The 24,488-nt window shown below is 42.8% G+C and overlaps 1 protein-coding gene across 2 annotated transcripts in view; it reads left to right on the top strand.

Moving 5' to 3' along the window:
• Window positions 1–24,488, top strand: part of F13a1 (coagulation factor XIII A chain) — a 210,318-nt gene that overhangs the window by 169,872 nt on the left and 15,958 nt on the right. The window contains exons 11-13 of one of the 2 annotated variants that reach the window (XM_048348563.1): window positions 3,173–3,326; window positions 11,343–11,630; window positions 17,537–17,697. In XM_048348563.1, coding sequence (XP_048204520.1) covers window positions 3,173–3,326; window positions 11,343–11,630; window positions 17,537–17,697 — 603 coding nt within the window. The remainder of the gene's footprint in view (window positions 1–3,172; window positions 3,327–11,342; window positions 11,631–17,536; window positions 17,698–24,488) is intronic. The other variant, XM_048348565.1, reaches the window with a different exon arrangement.

The raw sequence follows: 24,488 nt of genomic DNA on the forward strand, positions 1-24,488 counted from the left end.
CCATAATGGCCACACCAATTTTTACTTTGTTTTGAAATTTTTACATCGTAAATCTTCTCTCAGTGTGGCCTAAAAGGTTCCTATGAAATTTAGAGCCTGAGTAATTTTCATGTTTAAGAAAGTTCAGAGAGGTTAGCATGCCTTTCTACAAAAGCACACCCAAGATCAACAACTCTAATGCTTCTCCTAGGACCTTCTTAAAAAGCATGGTACCTGCCTACTGCTCGGGTTCTCACAGCCTCCTTTCCCTCCATTCTGTAGGTCACAAAATTCTATTCATCTTACACATTCCAACTCAGCTGTTACTTTCTGTGCACCCCTACCCCATGGCTTCTAGAGTTTTTTAGAGTTATTTTCTCAAGATACTTACAGTTCGATATGACAGGACACTTAGAACTGACTGTTCCTTAGAATCATTATAAGACTTCATTTAAAATCTTATAAATTTAGAGCCCCATCTAACACATCTTTAATTAGGTGTGCCCTTTGTTTTTGTTTGTTGCTCCCCTCCCCCCCCCCCCACTTTTAGAAGGAGTCTGGCAATCTAATGCACTTCTTTTTTTTTTTTTTTTTTTGCCAGTCCTGGGCCTTGGACTCAGGGCCTGAGCAATGTCCTTGGCTTCTTCCCGCTCAAGGCTAGCACTCTGCCACTTGAGCCACAGCGCCGCTTCTGGCCGTTTTCTGTATATGTGGTGCTGGGGAATCGAACCTAGGGCCTCATGTATCCGAGGCAGGCACTCTTGCCACTAGGCTATATCCCCAGCCCATTGCACTTCTTATTTGAACTTCTTATTATGTAATTCTTACCAAAAAGGGGCCAGAAATACTTGTTTATTGCTAGTCCTCCAGCCCTTTGAATGCTGAGAATGCCATTAAATAATACATCATTGTCAATAACTTACTGGGTGTTAGTTCTATGCAGGCATGATCATAAGTAGTTTTCTTGCATTTATTTCACTTATTTCTACCAGTCACCCTATGGAGACAGAGCTATCATCACCTTATTTTTTTAAAAAGAGAGTTGAAACTGGGAGGCAGGTGGAGCATGTGGTCGATGCATCTGTGACTTTTAGCCCTGCTGGTCATGTGTCCTATCTGCTCCCATGCTGAGAACAGGGAAACCTTCAAGAAATTCATTATGAAAATATGATAAAGGACTCTGTGGAAATCCAGCTTCAGACATGGGTTTGGGCATTGTTTCTAGAAAGTAGAATGGGAAAGAAGAGCACTTGTGGCTCAGCCACCATGGTCCCAAGATGCTATTTCAAAGTCTTACAGCTAGCATATTTTAATTGCCTGAATTGCTTCTTTTTCTTAATTAAGATACTTTTGGCTGCAAGTAACACAATTAATATGACTGAGAAGTTGGGGTTTCCTTTTCTCCTGTAAAAAGTCCTGAATTAGACCATCTCACGTTTGACTGAGCCATGGAATTCCATTAGCAGGCCTGAGAGTTCCTCCCCACTTTCTTCTCTGTCAGCTTTTCTTTGTTGACAGCATTTGTCATTTAAGATCCTCCTGTGGGTACTGTGGAGTGAACTCCCTCCTTTTTGAACATATTTTATTGTTATTATAAAGGTGATGTACAGAGGGGTTACAATTACATAAGCCAGATAAAGAGTACATTTCTTCTTGGACTATGTCACCCCTTCCCCTTTATCTCCCAGTTTTTCCTTCACTTTGCATAGTTCATTTTCAACATAGTGTCCAGTGAGTAATTGTTGTATTTGTCCACTCTTTTTCCCTCCATTTCTGCACTTCCCCATATACTCCCAAAGACAGATAAATGAAAAAACAAACCGAACAAAAAGGGAAGAAAACAAAAACAGCAAAAAGGGAAAAAACCTCTTGTTTTCATTTCCTGGTGTTCATTTTGATAAATATTTTGTATGATCAGAACCACATAGGCATTGTGCCTTTCTGCTTCTCTCCTACAAGTATACTCCCTTTGTCTCATTGTGTGTGAATGTCTAAAGAAAACTCCTTTTTAAAAGAGAAAGTTCTCTTCAGAAAGCCACATGGCAGCCTTCCTTTCCTTACTAGAAGTAGGTCACACCACCTCTGCTGGGAAGGCAAGGAATGTCCATGGTGCGTCTCTCCTGAAGGAGCAGAACTTACCAGGAAAAAGAAGGAAAGAAATGGTTTTGCTCAGGTACAACTGATGGTTTTAGCCCATACATTCTTCACCTGAGCTAGTCACAATGGCTGTAGATTTCACATTCAGAAAAAATTTTAACTGACCTTGGCCTCGTGAACCCAATGCTGTTAGAGGAGAATATCTATGAATAATTTTTTGTGAGTATGTCAGTACTGGGACTTGAACCCAGGGCCTGCAAACTTTCCCTCAGCTTTTTGCTCAAGGCTGATGCTCTACCACTTGAGCCACAGCTCCTCTTATACCTTTTGGTACTAAATTGGAGATAACTCTCACAGACTTCTTGTCCAGGGTCGGCTTCAAACTATGATTCTCAGATCTCAGCCTCTTGAGTAGCTAAGATTACAGGCCATAAAACACCAGTGCCCAACAACTCTATGAATCTTTAGATTTCTACATTATAGAAAGTTAGACTTCAGGGACAAGGAGTTCTTTTGGCTTTTGTTAATGAGACATAATGTTTATACATCTTTATGGGGGTAAATTATGAGTTAATATGTGTATGCAGTGTGTAATAACCAAATCAGGGTAATAGCATTTCCATCTCTGAAAACATTAATTATTATTATGTATTGGGAATGTCATGTTCCTATAGCCATTTTGGAATATATCAAGGATTGTTTAAACTGTTACTTTATAGAACTGAAGAAGAGCCAGAAGTAACTCACTCATTCAACCATATTTTTCATGTTCATTATTATATTTCTTTCTGTCTTCTCTCTACGCTCCTTTTCTAGTTTACAGTGGCTGCTCTTCCATCCCATTTCTCTATAAAAATCAACTTTTTTGTTTCTACAAACGTGTGACATATGGTATTTGTTTTTCTGTGTCTAGCTTATAATGGCCTCCTGTTCCACCCATGCTGCTGCAGCTTACAGTGTATCATCAAGGATTGGATTTATGTCTCACCTGATGGTGGGCATTTGGGTTGGTTTTATATTTTAGCTGATATGGTCAATGCCGCACCAGGCTATGAGGCCAGTCTGGGATGGCTAATGCTCTCCTCTCCTGTTTCAGGTCAACAGTGATGTCATTTACATCACAGCTAAGAAAGATGGCACTCATGTGGTAGAATCCGTGGATACTACCCACATTGGGAAATTAATAGTGACCAAAAAAGTTGGAGAAGATGGCATGGAGGATATCACTGATACTTACAAATTCCAAGAAGGTAATTTGCTACAATTATTACACTATGTGTATGTTTTTGTCCAGTTTCATATAGTGCTTACTCCCTGTCAACTAGACATGTATTCTAGAGAACACACAGGCATTTGCAGTGTTTGGTGGGAAGAATAGGAATTTAACCTCTCATGATCACCCACATTGATGCTACCCTTTGTAATTATGTTTGTTTGCTTGCTTTGAGCAGCATCCTGAGTCAGCTTAAAGTTATACCACTTTTAACAGAACACAGACTATGTCCTCACTCATAAGAACCTTAATGTCTAATAATTTTGTCAGGAGAGAACCTTATAATAATAATCATATTAGAAAATACTGCATAACTTATATAAGATTAGTTCAATAATAGAAATTTAAATTAACTCACATTTATTGAGTACTTTGAAAATTATTTTTAATATATTATTACACTGAATTTCCATGGAAACCAGATGATATAGATAATATATTAGTAGGATAGTACAATCTCACTAACTCAGGCCAACTAGATTGAAAACTAGTTTCAACCATAAAATAATGTTTTGGTGCATTTTTGTTGTATACAGTATTTCAGATGGTGTTACTGCATTCCTGCCCTCCTGTTTAGTACTGAGCCTCTCCACAATTGTTTTGGTGCAAGACATCCTGGCAGTGAGCAGGACTCATTCTTGTTCCCAGCTAAGAGCTAGAAACATTATCTGGGGAAAGCTATGGGAACAAACAGGGTCACTTAGAACTACAAGGAGACTCAGAAAAAGTAAAACTTGGCTAAAGCAAGCACAGAATGGGGTTGCAGGCAATAGGGCCATAGCCAAAGGTCGTTGGTATGAAGCAACCCAGATGTCTAAGGTCCTACAGGTCTTAACATTCTGAGCTTGATGGGTCAAGCTCAGAATGCCTGGTGGCTAGAGACAGAGCTCTTCAAGGTCAGTTCCATCAGGAGGTGAAGGTGTGGAGTGTCCTGATGGGATTTCCCAAGGTTTTTAAGTGCAACATTGATTTTAGTGAATGGATAGAAATGACAAGTAATTAGCATATACCTAAATATTTGTCAGTATTCCTGAAGTGCTAAAGAGTACAGGATTGTTTTAAATATTTTAGATGGTCTCCTTGCTCATATTTACAAAAGCAATTTGCACTACAAAGAAAAAGCTGAACACGTGGGCATGGTGTTGGAAATTCAGAATTTTTATCATCATGTGAACTAGTGAATTTTTACTATATTTGGAAAAAAGTTTCATTCTCTTCTTTATTTGATTGTTACATAGATATGGAAAAGGTCTGGCCATATTTTGTTTTTTTTTCTTTTTGACTTTTTCCTAAAAGAGAAATTAAAAAATAAAATGTGCATAATTAAACAAACATATAAGTAGGCAATGCCTTTCACTATAGAGTTACAATTATAGAAAGAGGAAAAGAGTACTGCATAGAAAATGTGAAAGAAGCCAGTTTTGTTCTTTCTCTCCTTTGTCCATTTAAATATCCATTCAACAGCTTGTTCTTAACCAACTGTCCTCAGCCCAATGTTGTATAGCTGCAAGGCTAGAAAATGAGCTAGCTAGTTAGAATATGTGCAGTCCCATTTGCCCATCTAGCTGTAGAGAAAAATAGAATCCAGCCCTCATCACATTGGGTGGACAGAGATTACAGGACACAAAGAAAGACTCCCATCCAACCTGGTCAAAGACAGCCTGTGGTGCTCACAGTACTTTGAGTCTTGTGGCTGTGCTTGTGCATTGCATTAGAAATGAAGGAATAATTCATTCAGTGCTGACTCGTGGCCTGACTAGCCCCCAGTGGGGTGATGGGATGCATTCCATTTTGTCTTATCAACATGTTGAATGGACATTTCCTGTGTGGGAATCCAAAGGTTTGAAACAGAGTAAAACTGTGCCCAAAGAATAAATGGGGAGAGGTTCATTAGAGTTTTGTTATGAAAGTATGTATTTTGTATGAAAGTATGAAAGTAGGTGTTTTGTATGTATACAGTGGAGAAATTTTATGTGCTAAGGCACTTGGAAGACCAATTTATTTGCACATGATACTGTTTTTCTTTTTTAAGAAACAGCTGACAAATCTCAAAGTGAAAATCTAAATGTGAAGTTTACTAATGCACTACTGAAGTTTAAATTTGTGGCACAATCATTGTGAACATGAGGTTTGTGTTTCCTTAAGTGATTTCTGCCATCTAATCTGTAATTATTGGGAAACTATTCTCATTTTTACCAAATATAATTTCTGGTTTTGGTATAGCCATTTTTCACAAACTTAAAATACCTCTAATTTAATGCCAACAAAATTGGTTGTAATCAAATTACAAAATAATAATTTGGCCTCCCCCACCCCCAAAAAAAGAATAAATGGAAAATGGCAGGTGGCACTGGAAAGAGAACTTCCCTGGAAAAGACAAAAGAGGGGATGGGAGTATGAACTCCCCACTGAACGGAGTCCAATCTGATGCATTTTCTCAACTTAGCAGTCAGTAACAAAATGCTCTATCAAACAAGCAGCAGAACACGGCTCTCATTAACTGTTGACCTTGGAGGTGACAGTGAAAGTCAAATCAGGAAAGGACAAAATCGGATGTCAAAAGAGGAAAAATTAAAAAAAAAAAAACAGCCATAGACACAGATTCAAACACATAAAATGCACCAACTGTCCATGAGGAAGACTTCAGAAGCCCATACAACCAGAATAGGCAATAAAACAAGGCTCAGATGGAAGGCCATATGTGTTCTGAGATAACTAGAAAACTCCCTACATCTACCTGAATAGTTGGGAGAGATACTCACCTTCTACCACATCATGCTTCTGGGCTGAGACTGATCCCAGGTAGATAATTAGTCTCTTAATCAAGATTGGTGCATTCATTTCACTTTCTAATTTTGCTAATAATGGAGTGAATGGTTGCTTTGAGAAGGATATGAGGACTCTATCTGCATCTAGTGGCAAACATGGCCAGTTATTGATGTCTCCCATGGGCTGGTATGAAGGACTAGCAGTGTTCAGGAACATGTATTGGCCACGCTGATCCTCACAGCACAGCTCTCATTTGGTTTCTCTGAATCCACAAATTCGGAGTATGGACACTCAAAGAGAGAGCTAAGTAAAACTGTAAGAAGTAACTTATTGCCAGATTTAAGAATTAACTATTATTGGAATTGGAGGTGTGGCTCAAGTGGTATAGCTGTGAACAAGAAAAGCCAGACAAGAGCTGGAGACCCAGCACTGACACCAAAAGGAAAGAGAGAAAAGAATGAGGGAGGGAGGAGGAGGGAGAGAGGGAGGAAAGAAGGGAGGGAGGGAAGGAGGGAGGGAGGGAGGGAAGGAGAGAGGGAGGAAGGGAGGGAAGGAAGGAAGGAAGGAAGGAAGGAAGGAAGGAAGGAAGGAAGGAAGGAAGGAAGGAAGGAAGGAAGGAAGGAAGGAAGGAAGGAAGGGAGGGAGGGAGGGAGGGAGGGAGGAAGAGAGGGAGGGAGGGAGGGAGGGAGGGAGAGAGGGAAGAAGGGAGGGAGAGAGGGAAGAAGGGAGGGAGGGAAGGAAAGAAGGAAGGGAGGGAGGGAGGGAAGGAAAGAAGGAAGGGAGGGAGGGAGGGAAGGAAAGAAGGAAGGGAGGGAGGGAGGGAGGGAGGGAAGGAAAGAAGGAAGGAAGAAAGGGAGGGAGGATTAAAATTTATTAAATTATAAAGTGAAGGATTGTGAAGTAAAAGATAATTTTCTACTTCACTTAACATTTAAATGCCAATCTTAAAGCTTTTTTGAGAACATAAGACTAAGAAACTTCAAAATGTTGAAAACCAGAATCCTAAAAACATTTTAATAGCATATATTAGTTGTTCAAGGAGAAGAATTACATTGTGACATTTACATACAAATATACATTGTACTTAGGTCAAATTTACCTTCTCTTTCTCTCATCTCCCTCCCTCTTCTGAAATACTTAGAACCATATTCACCTTAATTTACTCTCTCTACTGGCTCTCCCAAAACGATTCCCTCCCACTTCACCGCAATACCTATTCCCCAACATAACCTGTTTTCCTTCCATGTAATTCATTTTTAGGAAACCCACTGAAAGCTATTGAATAGCTGAAGGTAGGCGGGATGGAGTAGAACAGAACAATAGATAGGTTAATCTGACTAAATTATAATGTATGCATGTGTGCATTTTCATGGTGAAGGACCTCTATACAATTAATATATACTGAAAAAAATCATTTGCAGTGACACTATAACTTCTTTTGTGACTGTGCCTCCATCCTATTTCCTCTTTGCTCTACCAATTCCTTCCTTGTTCATTTTGTTCTCATCTTTCCTTATTCTACATTCTTCTTCCAATTAGCACAATTTAAACAAAATTCTTCACAGAATCCTTTCCAACATTGCCTTCCCTATCTCCCATGCCCCATCTGCGTTCTTCCTTGGCTGACATCTTGAAAGAGTTGCCTGACTTGCACCTCATCTTGTTCCTTTTCCATTCACTCCTTGCCCATTGTACCCTGATTTCTGCTATCAGTGTATCTCAAAAGCTGTTTTCCTCAAGGTCACAAGGTCATCTTTCCCATTTCAACTTTGCTCCTCTTCCCTTTTTCTCAACCAAACTCATAGATACTCAGGTCCATCATAGCACAGCTAACCAGCCACTCTCCCTGTGGCTTCCAAACCATTCCAGTTGGGACCCACAAAGCATCTTCTCAGCTCACATTTTGGTCCTATTGCTGTGCCTCCTACTGGCACTCCATGGGTGCCACAAGCAGCAACATCTAAACAGCTGGACCTTCTCCACCAAGCCAATCTATTGCCTACCTTCTTGTCTTCACTCCCAGTGCAATAAAGAAGCCCTTCAAGGAGGCTCCACTGCCACTCACACTGCTTGAGGGTCTCTCCCTCGTATCTTCAGGCTCCAGCAGCTGTGAGGCACACATCTGTATTACAATGGCCCTTCATGTCCTCTGTATCTGTGAGGAAAATAGCATCTCTTATTAGTGCCTGACACAGCAACTGCAACTGGAGCACCTTGGGGGCTCTAGTGGTATGAAATGAGCAAATGAGTGGTCTCAGAAGTGGTGCTTGTACAAATGGGCTGAACTGAATGACAAATGCTTTATCTGGTACTTGTCACAGACACAAAATTTTGGCTGTAGCTGAAAGCAGGGTGTTTCTGTAATGTGTGGTGCTTTAGATCCCTGTGCTAGTCAGCTCCAGGGTCCTGGAGACACAGCTGCAGACAAAGTAGATCATGTCCCTGATGTCACAGACCTGTGTGGCACAGGAGCCAGTGCCACACAGGGCCCAGTGCTGCAACTGGGATGAAAAAGGATTAAAAAAAAACCAGATATGCATCACTGAAGGACTCACTGGGGTTACAGATTTATGGGCCAGGAACTTGGAGAAAGTGATGTCGATGAGAAGTAGGACAAGGAGAAGAGGCTTCATTCAACAGAAAAGGACTCTTATATCCTAGTTAAAAGGAAAATGGTTTTGACCTGGTTCCTGCAGCTGTAGAGGAATCTCTGAATACAACCTGGCTTTAGATAATTTCTGTGTTGTCCATTGCCCTGAGTTATGGAAGACTACCAGAACACAGAGTGTCATCACAGAGAAATGACTCCATCCGGCCCTGGGGAACTGCAGTTCCATCCTCTTTTGAGACCTTTGCTGTTTATGAATTCCTTCACTAATCTCTGCCTGGCAGTGCCCTGCTCACAGAGGACAAGTGCCTTCCAGAAGGAAGGAAGCTCAGGGCTGCCCTGTTCAGAGCAGGCTATCAAGTTGCACAGAACTCTACACAGGCCTCTTCCTCCCGGAGCTGGGTCAGCTCTTCTACCAAAGGCAGGCCCTCACAGGTTGTGTTCCTGCTGCTCCAATTTGCCTCCTACATTTTGCCTAAATGCATATTTGGCCCCATATCCAAAGCAATAATCATTAATGCCCTCTTTCTCATGGACCTGTGTGCCAGAGGATTTCTGCTAAAATACTTGCACTTGCTTTCACCCCTCCTTCTGTTCATTATATTAACTCCTTCCTGTTGAACTGAAAATGTGACCTCTAGCCAATTTTTGTCCTGCACCAATTGTTTCTGGCCTATACTTGAAGTCTTCACAATCAAGGAGAATATTAATAGACAAACACATCCAGAAACTTTCACTTGCATGCACACGCACGTGTGTGCACGCACACACACACACACACACACACACTCAGACTCATCATATACTGGCACATAATGCTGCTCCTCTGTCCTTCCGAAGTACTCCTGCTTATTATATACCTACTCCTCGAGTCCAGCTAACAACCCCACAATGTGGGTGGCCTCATTGTACAGACAGGAATCTAATGGGATTTTTAATGCCTCAGTGGTAGAGTTATGATGAGAATTAAATGAGATAATGCACAGCAAGTATCTGTCCAGAGGTGTAACATACACTTAGCACTTCATGACAGCTGCTGTGTTCAGTTTGCTTCCTCCATCATTGTGTTCAATTATTAACTAAGTGAAGTAGAAGACAATATCTTAAAATTGACATCATAGGCTCACACCTGTAACCCTAAATACTCAGGAGGCTGAGATCTGGAGGACTGAGGCTTGGAGCCAGCCTAAGCAGAAAAGTCTTTGAGAGTCCATCTCCTATTAATCAGCAAAACCACTGGGCTGGAGGCTTGGCTCAAGTGGTTGAATATCAGTATGCAAATTGAGTTAGCATGAAACCCTAAGATGAAACCCCAGTACCTGGAAACAAAACAACTATCATAACCAGAAAGACCAGTATTCTTATCATAAAGTGACTCTCTCCACCAGTCATTCCCATTACTAGTTTTACATGCCAAGTAATGTGCTTTCATCTTTTCTTCTCTATCTTTCACAATGCACCAAGGCACCCAAAGATATTTATCATGGAGAATGGTGGTTATTCCCCCTACACTGTCACAAACCTGTTTCCTAAGCCAAGTACTTCACCCATAGACCGGTAAGAACCATTAGTCCAGCTTACCAGGCTGGGAGAACAACCTCTCAGGGTCCTAATTTACATCTCTATTTCCTTCTGCTTTGCCTGCTCTAAGCTCTTATTTTCTTCTCCAGAACAAACCCTTTCTCTATCTCTCCCTCCTCCATCTCTCTCCTCCACCACTTCAGAAACTCTTCAAAGCAGTCTTCCCAACCTGTGTTAGAACTGTGGTACATTGCCATATGACAGTAGGTGTTTCTCAGAAATGTTTGCTGTCCCATGTGTCTGAGAGGTTTTGTGCTAAAGAAAATGAACAGGTTCCCCCATCGGTGGGCTTCTCCTCCAAACCCTGACAGGCTCATGAAGGCTGTGCATGTCCCGCAGGATGTAAATAACTCAGAGCTCCTAAGGAGAAGGATGCTGTAGGGAAGGAAGACAACATCATGCCGCAGCCCAGTGAAATGGCTCACAATATGGAAAACAAAATAATTTCTGTTGTCTTCTAGGGACAGCAGAGAGAGAAAGGCAGGGCAGGCTCAGAAAGAGCAAGAGAAGATGGAAGAAACCTAAGTGGAAAGAGTAACGAGGGGATCAAGTTCTGCTATGGGGTGGGGGGATATTCACAAGTCAGAGAAACTTACATGATAGGAAGGAGGTGAACAAGAGGCAATTGTTTCTAATGTCTTTGCTTAGAGAACCTCCAAGTCTAGCTTCATGACTAGTACTCAGAAGGGAAAGCAAATCAACACCACAGCTCTAGAAGAGTTAGCATTTGTTTGTTTGTTTCTATTTAACCTGCTGAACCCTGAAATTATGGCCCTGAAAAAAAAAATCCTTAGCACAATCACTTTAGTAACTCTGTTTCCACTTAGATGATGGTCCAATAACCTAATCTCCTGGGCAGGTCACTCCTCCTCTGGGAACCTGGTTTTGCAGAATTTATGCCAGAATGACAAGTGTACCTTGCTCCTGTGGAGGTTGAGAGGCTCTCAGAGGCACATGACAAGGACAGCAGGCAGGGCATTTATGAAGATGGGTTGTGTTCCTTCTTACCGGTCATTATTTCTCACTGTGTCTTAGGACAGGAAGAAGAGAGGTTGTCTCTAGAAACGGCTCTGATGTATGGAGCTAAAAAGGTCCTTAACACTGAAGGCCTTGTCAAACCCAGATCTGACGTGGATATGAACTTTGAAGTAGAAAATGCTGTGCTGGGAAAAGACTTCAAGGTCATCATCACCTTCCAGAACAATAGCTCCCACCGCTACACCATCTCAGCCTATCTGTCTGGCAACATTACCTTCTATACTGGAGTCTCCAAGATGGAATTCAAGAAGGAGGCCTTTGATGTCACCCTGGATCCCATAACCTGTAAGCACATAGCAGTGTCTCTCCAGGACTCGCCACCGGGAGCTCATCCCCCTCTGTGGCAGCACCTCCTCATAGCTTTCTGTCCAGTGCAGGTTCTCCCTGGAGCTTGACCCAACCCACGAGGGAGAGCTCCTCTACTCTAGCAAGGCTTCAACTGACACCTTTACATCTCATAGAAGTGAATATCGACATTCTCAAAGCCTAGACCCCAAGAGTCAGGAGAATTCACGGTCATCTCACTTCTTGCTCCTCAACTTGTGGCCCCATAGACCTGTAGGGTCAGCTTCCTAGATCTTGTTAGACATGCAGACTGCCAGGCCCACCCTAGACCGCGTGAGTCACAAGGTGCACATGAACAAGATGCTGGGATGGGTCTTCACAGCAAAGTTCAGTTTAAATGATGCTGCTCAGGAAAGCAGCCTGTGGGGGTGTGACTGACTCCTCAGAGGAAAGGCCCTGTCAGGATTTTCCAGTGAAAGTGGTATGCTGTGCTTTACCATTCCGAAGGTAGAGAAAAAAAGATCTCCAAGCTCTGTGAACAATTTATCTGGTTAATTAACTGATTAATTTCAGTGCTTAGGATCAAACCTGATATCTTGCTTATGCAAAGTATAATCATAAGCCTTCCCAGGAGGCTGAGTTACATCTGTATCCTAGCCTGCTTATAAAATCTGAATAATCTGATGTCTGAGGAGTGTCCACCACCATGAGATGGAGCTGGAGACACAGAATGTGCCACTGGGAGCCTGGGAAGGGGGTTGGACTCTCTGCCATCTCTCATGGGGGTACTTTTCCTTCCTGTATACTTCCCAGCCTCTCCTGCACACAGACTTCCCTTTGTTTCATCATGGTGGTTCTACAGACTATTTGCATACCAGGATTGGGCTGGCATGTTGCAGCTATACTAGAGATGGCAGTTTGACTGGTCCTGTGTTTTCTGGGGTGTTAGTATTGGGTGGGTATCATGATGGGCCATAGATGGACAAAATGAGTTAATAAAAAGAAACTCTCCAGGTGGAGCATGTATACTGAAACTGAGAAGACTAGAGAGCACTTGATAGTTGGAGGCCTGGACTTCTGTTGACATGACATGATCCAGAAAAAAAAGAGAAAAGATTACATGTAATTTTTTATAAAGCCAAGACAAGGTTCCTCCCTACACACACATGTTCTCTCTCTCCCCTCTCGCTCTCTCTCTCTCTCTCTCTCTCTCACACACACACACACACACACACACACACACACACACACACACACGGCATGATATGCCAGTTGTTTTCCAGCTTTCTGCATTTGGTGGCTGTTTTACCCAGAATAAGCCTTCAGAAAGGTATCCCCCACCCCCCCACCCCCCGGCAAATGGAAAACTGTTCCTAAAATTCCTCATTCCAGAAACTAACTAGAATATAAAGGAAGTGGATTTTTTCAGCTTCAGTGATGTAGCTAACAGTTAAGAAAATCACCATGGTATTTTCTTTGGAAATTTAGGAGATTTAACATGTTTTAATCCAAGGGGGAGGAAAGGATTCTTATAGAAAAAAAACAGTCAGCCTTAGGGACTGAAAAGGAAAAGTCCTCAAAAAGGCAGGCATGTTCAATTTCAGAAAGCCTCAGCCTTAACATGAAACTCATCTGCACATAATATGGGATGATGTCACCACTAGCCCTGCATCCCTGGGCGACTTGTTTAAGCAATCTGAGTTCTCTCTCACTTCATCTGCATATGGAAAAAAATACCACCCACACCACGGGTGGCCTGAGCTTGTACTTACCACCTGGAAGTTCCCATTCAGTTTTGTTATAGGGACACAGCAATTCCTACCCGTGCTGATCTGCTTGTCGCCTGAGGAATCGTGCATGAAGCAATCAAATAAGTGAATGTATAATATGGTTGTATGTATAATAGGAAAATGTGAAGAGGTTTAAAGGGAACAGAGAATACCATCTTGGGGTAGGGATAGTCAAGGAAAACCTACCCAACAAATGACATTAAACAGATGGTATTACAGCCAAAAGAACCCACAGGCACAGAGATCTGGACCCAAAACATATTGGAGGTAGTCAATGAGAACCAGAGAGCTAGAGTGGAGAATCACTATGGCTTGGATGTGGTTTGTTCCCTTAGGGTTCATATACTTGGTCCTCAATGTGCTGACATTAGAACTGGTGAAACTTTATTTTTGCCAGTCCTGGGGCTTGAACTCAGGGTCTGGGCTCTATCCCTGAGTCTTTGTGTACTCAAGGCTAGCACTCAACCACTTGAGCCACAGCACCACTTCCAGCTTTTTGTAAGTAGTTTACTGAAGATAAGAGTCACACGAACTTTCCTGCCAGGGCTGGCTTCAAACCATTATCCTCAGACCTCAGCCTCCTGAGTAGCTAGGATTACAGGCCTGAGCCACCAGCACCTGGCACAGAACTGCTAAAACCTTTGAGGGGTGGGACCTCATAGTGAAAGGTCCATGAGGACATTGCCCTCAGAAGGGATTAATAGTTGTCCCGTGGAGTGAACCAGTTCCTGGGAGAGCAAATTGTTGGTTTTGTGTGTTTGTTTTTTTTTTAATGAGGCCATCTCATGAGCTTGGACCCTTCTGCTCAGGGATAATCCCTTTATGTTCACCTGGCATGGGAAGATGAAGCCAGAATACCAGTACCATGCCGGCATTTGGTTCCTTCAGCCCCTAGGATTGTGAGTCAGATAAAGCTCTTTTTATTTTGTGCCAGTACTAGGAGTCAAACTAGTCCTAGTCCTTTAACATTTTCATCAAGGCTGATGCTCTGCCACTTGAGCCACAGCTCCATCTCTGGATTTATGGTGATTAATTGAAGAGTCTCACAGACTTTCTCACTTCCGTAGCCTTAGAATCACAATGTTCACATCTATCTGAGCTTCCTGAGTAGCTAGGATTACCAGTATGAGCCATAGACACCCCATGGTGCCTCATTTCTTTATAAACTACCCAGCGTCAAGTATTTTAGCACACAACAATAGAATACAAAACACAAGAGCAAAAGTGGGGGTGGCAGGGAGTGGTGGGTGCAGATCAAGCAAAGAATTGTCAAGAATTGTCTTATTCAGACATTATTTCTATTTCTACTGAGCTAGGAGCCATTTGTGTTTGATCTAACTTGGGTAGAAACTTAGTCACCAAAAGACCTAGATCCCTTCCTTTTGCCCCTATTATTACCAAAGTCCAGATCACATACCTAGACAATCAGCTAAACATTAGTCCTTTCCTTATCCAGAAGCATCCTGTCTATCTTCCTCCCTTCTCTCTCTCTAACCCAATGAAAGAATGAGTTTATATGAGTTAGAGGGCTGAAATGGCACAACATATTGCTACACTTAGTCATGGCATAAGAACAGGTGATCAAAGCTAAGACTGAGTCAGTATTAACTCATCTCTCACACACTCAGACCACCCCAGGGCTTGTGCTGGATAACTTAAAGGGAATTAGGAACTCTTCCTTGCCAGGCACTGGTGGCTCATGCCTGTAATCCTCGCTCAGGGAGATGAGATCTTAGGATCATGATTAGAAGTCAACCTGGGCAGGAAAGTCTGTGAGACTCTTAACTTCTACTAACTACCAAAAGCGAGAAGTAGAGTTGTGGTTTAAATGGTAACATGCCAGCCTTGAGTGAAAAAGCTAAGGAACAGTACCTACACCCCAAGCTCAAGCCCTGGGACAAACACACGAGTGCACGCAAGTGCATGCACGGTGCACATTCATGCACACACACGTGCAACTCTTCATTTACCAATTTACTCAATGCAGGTAGATGACATTAATGAATGTAATAAACTGCATATTGCAATACCAACTGCAATATTTTTCAAAAAGCCACATGCTTCTAAACCTCAATCAACCATTTTTAGGTGCCTCTATTACAAAGAAATTTCTCGAAATAGAAAGGGAGGCAGATTTCGCAGGTTGAAGATGAAAGGGTTTGTGGGTGCTAGAGTCAGGAATATCTGAATAACTTAAACCTCCCAGTACCTTCAAAGGTGTTATCAGTTCCACTTGGCTAAATTTAGTTTTCTCTGGTTTGTGGGAAAGAGATGAGGCAGCTCAAGTCTGTGTCTCCCTTGGCTTTCCCCAGACACCCTAAATGATGTTGGCAGCTTCCCAGATCCACCACTCATACAGTGAGAATCTATCCCTCCTTCTCTTGCCACGCTTAATAAACATTATCTAGAACAATTTCTTGCGCAGTGGCAGAACACAGCACTTACATAACGAACTATTTCAGGAGAACTGTTCTCTTGGGCTCTGAAGTACAGTCCTGTTTCTTTAGTGCTGTGATTTAAGGAATGCTCAGTCTCTAAGAAGAAAGGAAGCTGACAATATAGGGGTAGCAAGATGCTCTATTAAGATGGGTAGAGAGGAGGGAGGTGGATCCCACTAGTCTATAGAAATGTAGTGATGAAACATAACCCTCTAAAAATAGCCATAGGAAGTCCATTTGTAAAAAATTCTATTAATGGAAGCATCTTCCATGCCTGACACTTTGCCACTCCATCCATCAGATCTGGAGATATGGAAAATAGGCCACATGTGGGTGCTTGAGGTTGCATGCAATGGAGGAAGAGCTGAGGCTGGAAGAACCACAGAAGGAACAGAGTCTAAGATCCAAAGAACACAGTATACATGAAACATTTAAAATCCAGCAACATTTGGGGGCCAAGGTGAAAGCAAGGCCATAGCTTCAAAGAATAGGCTCTGAATAGAATAGCACTATATCAAGAACCTAGGCAGCCAAGCTAGTTGTTGGATGCTTGTCATGTATGGACAATGTATGCAAAGGACCTTTGTAGCTAGGGAAGGGGTCTAACTTCTGGGGCTGGCTGCTGCTTTGATCTGCCATAGACCTGTGCATGGTAAAATGCTTAACAGCACTCTGGCCTCTACCATGAGAAACCAGAAACCAGTAGCAATCCACTCCCAAGCCCAGAAAAGTGTTCAGACATTGCCAAAGGACCTCTAAAGAGGACTAAACTGTCCCTTGACAACCACCAGTTGGGCAGCCTTTCTAGTGGGCCAGGACTGCTGCTCAGCGTGGCAGGCTAAACTGAACTATCTCTGCAGTTAAGTGACCTGCATGAAACTATGGACTCCAATAACTTCAAAGGAAGGAAGCATCTTTAGCAACAGGCAGACATTGGGGAGTAACACCATGAAACTGTTCCATGTGTGAATGTGTATGGCGTCTGTGGCTGTGGATGAGGATGAAGGTGTGAGCCACTCATTCATCTGCTGGCACAGGTACCACACCTGGTCTTGGCCTGCAGAAGGTCGGCTTCTTGACAGCCAGAACCTTAGTGGAAATGTAAGTGATGTGGAAAGTGGGTCAGAACTACAAAGTAAGAGGTCACCATCTTCAGCCCGGATGGGGGTCAGAGAGGACACAGGGTTCCTCCTGACCTGCCATGTCCTCCTTTGTGGCTTGTCCCATCACCTGGAACTAACAGCAGTGCCTTGAGGAAACAAGCCAGTGTTTGGCCTATGGGTCTTCTACATGGCAGGTGGGGGAAGAGCTGCTGAAAGCATTTGGCTCTGCCTACCGGGCAATGGGGCATGTTCCCACTCAGATCAAAGAAGCCCCTATCTTAACTCCTTGGTCCTCCACTTTAAATTGCCACTTTGCAACAGAAAAGACAATATTTGGGAACTTGGGCACATTTTCACTTGCAAGGCTTCACTGAATACTAAATTTCTAGCTCATTCTTTCTTTCTCCCAAAACCATGGGCATTTGTCCCTGAATGGCTCTTTGTTCCATTTCCTTTTACCTTTGCTGAGTTCTTGGTGACTACAATATGAATGAGGGAAGGACAGGGGAACAGGAGAAAGCAATGAGGACCCTGTATAAGGTCTTGATGATACTTGTTTGTTATTCCTCTTCCAGTCAAAAAAGAGGAGGTGTTGGTCAGAGCTGGTGAGTACATGAGCCAGCTGCTGGAGCAGGCCTTCCTCCACTTCTTCGTCACTGCTCGAGTCGAGGAGTCCAGGGATATCTTGGCGAAGCAGAAGTCTGTTGTGCTAACCATCCCCAAGGTCATCATCAAGGTTAGTTCTAGCATCTCCTCTCAGACAAGAGAAAGAGGCAAGGTTGTGGATGTGTGAGTGTGTGTGTGTGTGTGTGTGTGTGTGTGTGTGTCTGTGTGTTTCCTGCTTCAAAAAATATAATGGAGCTAGGATCTTCCTGTTCTTTGAAAGAAGCACATCACCCTATATATAGTCGCTTACATATAACACTCCTCTCCGGATTTAAATATATAGATGTGACTGCAGATATAAATATAACCTGTGGATATAAACACACTTGTGGAGGAAGAAAAAGCTGTATAATGGATACAGGGACTTAGATCTCTCAATGTCTCCAAAATAAAGTGGGTCAGGCAAGCCATATGCTGAGTAGACTGGCTGCCTCACCCCATCTGCATTTAGGGCGGTAATATTTTTCACCCAGGCACAATTGTACAGAGTGGGATGCAGAAACTGACAAGTGAAGCAGGAGGACCATGGCTTTTTATATATCTATGCCTTGTAACCAGCAGCCAGATGAAGAAATAGAGGCTTCCCAACACTCCACAGAGTTCCTTCCTCCTCTTCCTGCCAATAGCCCCATCATCTATCACCAACATGGCCACCATTCTGTCTTCTGTTACTGTAGGTTTGTTTTGCCCATTTGACCAACTGTTCTAATGGCTCCTCTCCAAAGGCCTGAGACTTTCACAGCCCACATCTCTAGTATATCTGTATAGTCCTAACTGTATTTCCTGGTGTCATCTATAGCCAAGTCCATCCCTAAAACCCCTTCTTACCATGGAAGCAAGAGTCAGAGCATTGGACAGAGACCCTGAAGACTACTATCTTATATCATTCCTAATCTGGGGCTTACAGACCTTCCCCAGTGTTTGGAGAACTTTGCCCATGAAATGATCTGGAGTCACAGATCCTGCTAAGCTTCCACTGAGTAGTAGCTAGGTTAGAGTTTTATAAAGCCTATCATATTTAAATGGCCTTAGAGCTGGTGACAATGGGTACTAGCAAGAAAAGGGCCTTGTTTCTTATAAATTCCTTGTTGTAAGTCATTTGTAAAGCTAATGACTGGTGTGTGGTATTCAAAATTGCAGTTTCTTTGCGTGCTTCCTGGGTTGTAGATGCTATTATCAAAGCACTTTACATCCACTGTTGCATTTTCGACATTCAATAACCCCATAAGGTAGGGGATACTAACATCTCCACTCTGCACATGCAAAAACTGAAGAACAGAGAGACTATGTTATTTGCCTGAGGTTTCACAGCCACAAAACAGTAAAGCAGGGCTTCCACTATGCAAAAGGAATATATAAATGATGACAGACATGCAGTTTCCAGGCAGAATCAGAAACAAAGGCAAAGCAGGGAAGTAAGCGCCAAGGTTCCTCCAGACATGTCATGTGTAGGACTGTGAATTCAGCAGTAAGAAGCCCCGGCGGGGGGGGGGGGGTGACAGGGAAAGCCACAATTAGGTGCATCAGACATAGGCCAACTCAATGAGCGCCTCCTGGCCCTATGGTGGAGAGATCTTTGGCTGCTCTCCATAGTACGGAAAGCAAGGCCCTTGCCTGTGCTTAGCACTGAGCCCTTAGCACCAGAGGTGGGGTCTGTGTGCTCACCTGATTACAAACCAATGGTCTGTTCCTGCAGAGGTCTCAGGGAAAACCTTTCCATGCTGCGAAGGGCTCAAGCCACGGTATAAAATAGAATTTAATTGCACCACTGATAATAAACTATATGTGTGAAGGCAATGGATACCTTTGATCTTATAGGCATTACTAACTTGAAAGGCTGTTTGTTCATTTCTTCTGAATTTCCTTATAAATTAGTTTAATTCCCCCAGGGGATGAGCAGAAACACCTTTTCCCACAAGGATGCTGGTCCCAGAGGAATCTGATTTAGAGTTAAGGAGGTTTGATTTGACTGAGAATTCAGTGTGGGACAAAAGGAAATTTCTGGCTTCTCTTCATAACAGGTGAAATGAGGCATTGTTACATGAGCTTTAACAATTAACCTCCTTTAGCCCAGGATAAACTAAACAGGCCTCCAAGAGATGATCCTAAGGAAAACGCCAGTCCGGTGTCACCCAGCTAACAAGTCGCCACACTCCACATGCTGCTTATAAAAGACAAGGCCTGGGGCTGGGAATATGGCCTAGTGGTACAGTGAAGCCCTGGGTTCGATTCCTCAGCCCCACATATATAGAAAAAGCTGGAAATGCACTGTGGCTCAAATGGTAGAGTGCTAGCCTTAAGCAAAAAGAAGCCAGGGACAGTGCTCATGCCCTAAGTTCAAGCCCCACAACTGACAAAAAAAATTAAGTAGAAGACAAAGACACGAACACTACTTAACCTACTGGAGAAGTAAGATACAGAGCTATGGTGTACAGACTGCAGCGTTCATCCTGAAAGCCTAAGGAAAACAGGAAGGGAGAAAGAAAAAAGAGGTTGGAGAGGAGGATAAGAGAACAATAAGAAAATACCAAGTGTTACACAGGAGACTGCAGGGAAATTAGTCAGAGAAATAGCACCAAATGGACAGGGAATTCGATATACTAAAAGTGCAAACTTCACAGCAGTTCTGAGGCCAAGAATTCTGTAGCATGTGTCCCAAAATTCAAGGAAGATACAGCTGTGGTTTGCAAAGCATGATCATATTGGGCTAGCAGTTCTTTGTTGTCATAGTTAGAGCTCATTACCATCCCACAAGGTTGGGGTGAAGTCTTTGCTTTACAGAAGCCCAGAGAGAACAGTACTTTGTAGCACAGTCTTCAAAACATGGGCCCTGGAAGTGGACTGCTGACTTCAGAGCTGTTTTCTATACATAATATCTGTTTAGCTATGGGTAAATAATGGGACCTATCAGATTCTGTCTTCTAATTTGGATAGTAAACTGCAAGGTTCACTTCATGGGGTTCTTCTGGGGTAGTGACCCAATAAGGGCCTGGTGGCTGCATGACAATTAACACCAGGTACACATTGGTGCAATTGTGCTTGTTCATCATTGACTGACCCATGATCATACCTGAGCAGGGAAGAGAACAACCTTTAACTCAGATTCTTCTCACTGTGCAGCTGACCATTAGACTGTGTTACTCTGACCATAGGAAGTAGAGGTGGTGACTACCTAAAGAAATGGTTTATGTGTTTCAAGGGAAGAGTGGTCTCAACAGTTGGAATGGAGTGGACAATCCAGAATTAAAGACACACAAAGATAAGTAATTACCAATGAATGGATAATATTTATCTAAGAGATATGGACAAGAGATTATTCCAGACACAAAGAAAAGATAGAGAGGGAAGAGGTGGAAGAGGAAGAGGAGAAGATAGAGGAGGAAGAGGAGGAGGAGGAGGAGGAGGAGGAGGAAGATGCAAGAACAAGGTCAAGGGGGATATTAGGAACAGCAAGAGCTGATCTTGACTAGAATGCAGGTTAACCTAAAAAAGGCAGTTTAGCGTCATTTCGAGATGAGCCTAAAATCTGTGGATGAGAGCTTTGTAGTTGAATCTGTGGACAAACAGGCTTCACTGAAGATTTCAGAGCATGATTTAAACAGGAGTTATAATCATGAGGACCTTGGCACACTCTGTCTCTCCTCTCTTCTCTTTCTCCCTCCTCTCTTTTCTCTGTTTCATCCATCTCCTCTCTCTTCTGTCCTCACATCTCTCCTCTCTTTCTCTTATTCTCCCTTCTCTTCTAAGTCCCTGCCCATTGCTTCTAGAACTTTTCAAATCAGCCTTGTCACTAGGATTGCCCAAAAGGTAGAACCTAGCTGTTCTTATCTAATTCCTTTCAAAAGCAAGCCTCAGTCAGGCACCAGTGGCTCACTCTCACATGTAATCCTAGCTACTCAAGAGGCTGCTATCTGAAAATCACAATTCTGTTAGCCTGAGCAGAGAAATCCATGTGACTTTTATCTCCAGTTAACCACCAAAAAGCCAGAAGTGGAGCTATGGCTTAAGTGGTAGTGCCATCCCTTGTGAAAAACCTAAGGGACAAAGCCCAAGCCCTGAGTTTAAGCCCAAGTACCACACACACACACACACACACACACACACACACACACACACACATGCACACGCACATGCAGACACACACAAAGAAGTCTCAACCAACCTAGAACAATGTTGGGTCCACTTGTCTGCATCATCCAAGTCACCATCAACCAAAATATGTAGGGTAGTGGCCACGTTTTCTCAGGTCCTGATTGACTTCATCTTGGATGTCATCCTTCGTCCCCATGGCAATGAAGATCGAGTTTGTTCATAATTAACTGCTCCTAGCATACCCCATGCTTGAGTCACAGCGTGATCCTCATGTGGGAAATGGCAGGAAGAGGCATTCATTAAACTTTCATGAGCATGTATCTCTTTCTCTGTGCTATCAAAATATTTTGATGAGAAAAATATATTTTATTAAAAGCAGACATGAAATTTTTCTCTGCTTTCCCATGTGTTGGTTTTCTTCAGCTGCTTTAAGTCAGGAAAAGGCTTTTTAGCAATTTGTTCACAAACAACTGGTTTATGGAGGGGAGGGGTTGAGAGAGAGAAAGGGCCTAGAGGAGAGAGGAGAGGAAGGAGAGGGAGAGAAAGAGAAAGAAAAGGCGGGGGGTGGGGAGAGGAGCAGTATCCCTTCTAATAGCACATTCCCAGTGCCCCCATGACCCCATGACCTAACTTCCACCAGCTAGGCCCCACCTTCTAACAGCTCTGCTACCTCTCAGAAGTGCCTCAGGCCAGGACCAAGTCATTAACACAAAAATATTTCAGATCCAAAGCATAGTACCCTCCAGGTCTCCAACTAAGCATGTTCTCCCTCCAGCCTCTCTGTGTGCTTTCTAACCCTGTCCTACATACTAGGATTCATTTCTGGCCTGCCCTTCAAAAGGAGGCCAAGAGTAGGAAAAGCAGGAGGAAGATAAACACCTCTATTTTTCCATGGCTCTCTTCTCTGTACTCAAGAAACTGAAGCCCCATCAACCCTCACAAAGAAGCGATGATGAAAATCTTCTGGTCATCTAGGCAACACTTTCTCCCTTTCTACCTCAAATGCTAGTATATTTCAGAGGGTCCATCATCTGAAGATTGCATTGAATCATTCCAATAACTGCATAAAAAATTAAAGCCCAGAGAGCTTAAAGGACACATAGTGTCAGCTCTGGGTCTTCAGATCCAGAGTCCAGTTTGCTTTCCCTTCAAACTTTCATGGAAGAATATCACTGTGCAGAGTAGGCATTCAATATGCACATGCTTACCAGACCTCACACGGCCGCAGGTCATTGATGAGGAAAGTAATAGACATCTGAGAGGTGTGCCATGTGGTGTCATTGCTTACTTCCCTGGAGGGTCCAAGGAAGGTGGCTCCAGCCAGGGCCTCACCTAATCCAGGTGTTAATAGACATCTGAGAGGTGTGCGATAAGGGTGTCATCGTTTACTTCCCCAGAGGCCCAAGGAAGGTGGCTCTAGCCATAACTTCACATAACCCAGGTTTTAGCTGCTCCCATCCAGAGCCAGTTGGTTATGGCACGTGATAACCCAGCATCAAACAGCAGGTGTGCTCAGCCTGCCAGGAGGGCATATCATAGCCCCGTGTCTGTGAGGAGCCCCTGACACTGAGTGAACGCATCCGCCTCTCCCATAAGCACAGCCCTCAACGCATCTGTGCGTCTTTGTGCGTTTCAGAAGAAAAATCAGACAGCGAGTACACCTAAAACCTAATTTGCTCTATGGGTTGCCTGTTTGTCATTTATTTTCAATCTTATAAAAAAAAGACATAAACACAAAGAAAAACACATAGGACGACCAATCCAATCTACCTGTCATACCACTGTGCTTGGGCTACTAGATGGCTTTCAAAAAATGTGATCTCTAGATTAGCCTTACCTAGATATTCCTATTACAATCAAGTGGCATATTTTAAGTCCACCTTGTCACATTTCACTCTGGGGTCGAATTCTTCAAATTTAGTTCAAGGTCAGCATGTTATCCTTATCCTCAATGAATGGTTCAGTAATAACACAAAAAGCTCACACTGCCAATGATTCTACAGTAGATTGCAAAAGAAAGTTACTATTTTTAATCTCTCATCTGTCAGAGATTGCAGTGCAGGGAATGTTAAACAACAAGAACAACAAAAAGACTTAGATTTATATCTGGGTTGGTTCTGCAAGTTTACTGACCCTACAAGCATCTTACTTGTAATCTAAGTTTTAGTTCATGCCAGTATAATGGAAAATAATTATGTCAACCTCCAAGCCTGTGGGGCCATATGGATGCAAGAAATAATGTAAGGAAAACAATAAGCAGAGTGCCTGCATCAATAAGTTAAACACTAAATAAAATGTAGATTGCTTTGCAATAGTAGTAGTAAATAGAGTCTATGTAGGATAGGGTTAAGCAGTGGTCTGGTACCAGATAGCATTTATATCTCATATGCTCATTGTATGAACTCAAGCAAATTACATAACTTCTTTGTACCTCAGTTTCCTCATCTGCAAAATGAAGGCCCATAGTATCTAGTCCATAGGTTTGCACGACTAGGAACAGCACAGGTGCTGGAGCCGGGTTTGAAGGCAGGGGCTGTTTAAAAATAGGCAAGTGACCATGGCACAAGTAGGGGGAAGAAATTCAATTTCCATTAATACATCGAAGACATGATTGAAAGTGGTTGAAATAAGGGCTGCTAGGTGAATCCAATCAATTGTGTGAATCAAATCGCCAACTTCATTCATTTTCACTCTCTCACTTTTTTCTTCCTGCTAGTTTGATTTTTGAATATTTATGCATTTTGTAAAGTGTATATTCATTGGAAGACA

The sequence above is a fragment of the Perognathus longimembris genome, chromosome 6, assembly GCF_023159225.1.
Source record: "Perognathus longimembris pacificus isolate PPM17 chromosome 6, ASM2315922v1, whole genome shotgun sequence".
Classification (NCBI taxonomy): Eukaryota; Metazoa; Chordata; class Mammalia; order Rodentia; family Heteromyidae; genus Perognathus; species Perognathus longimembris.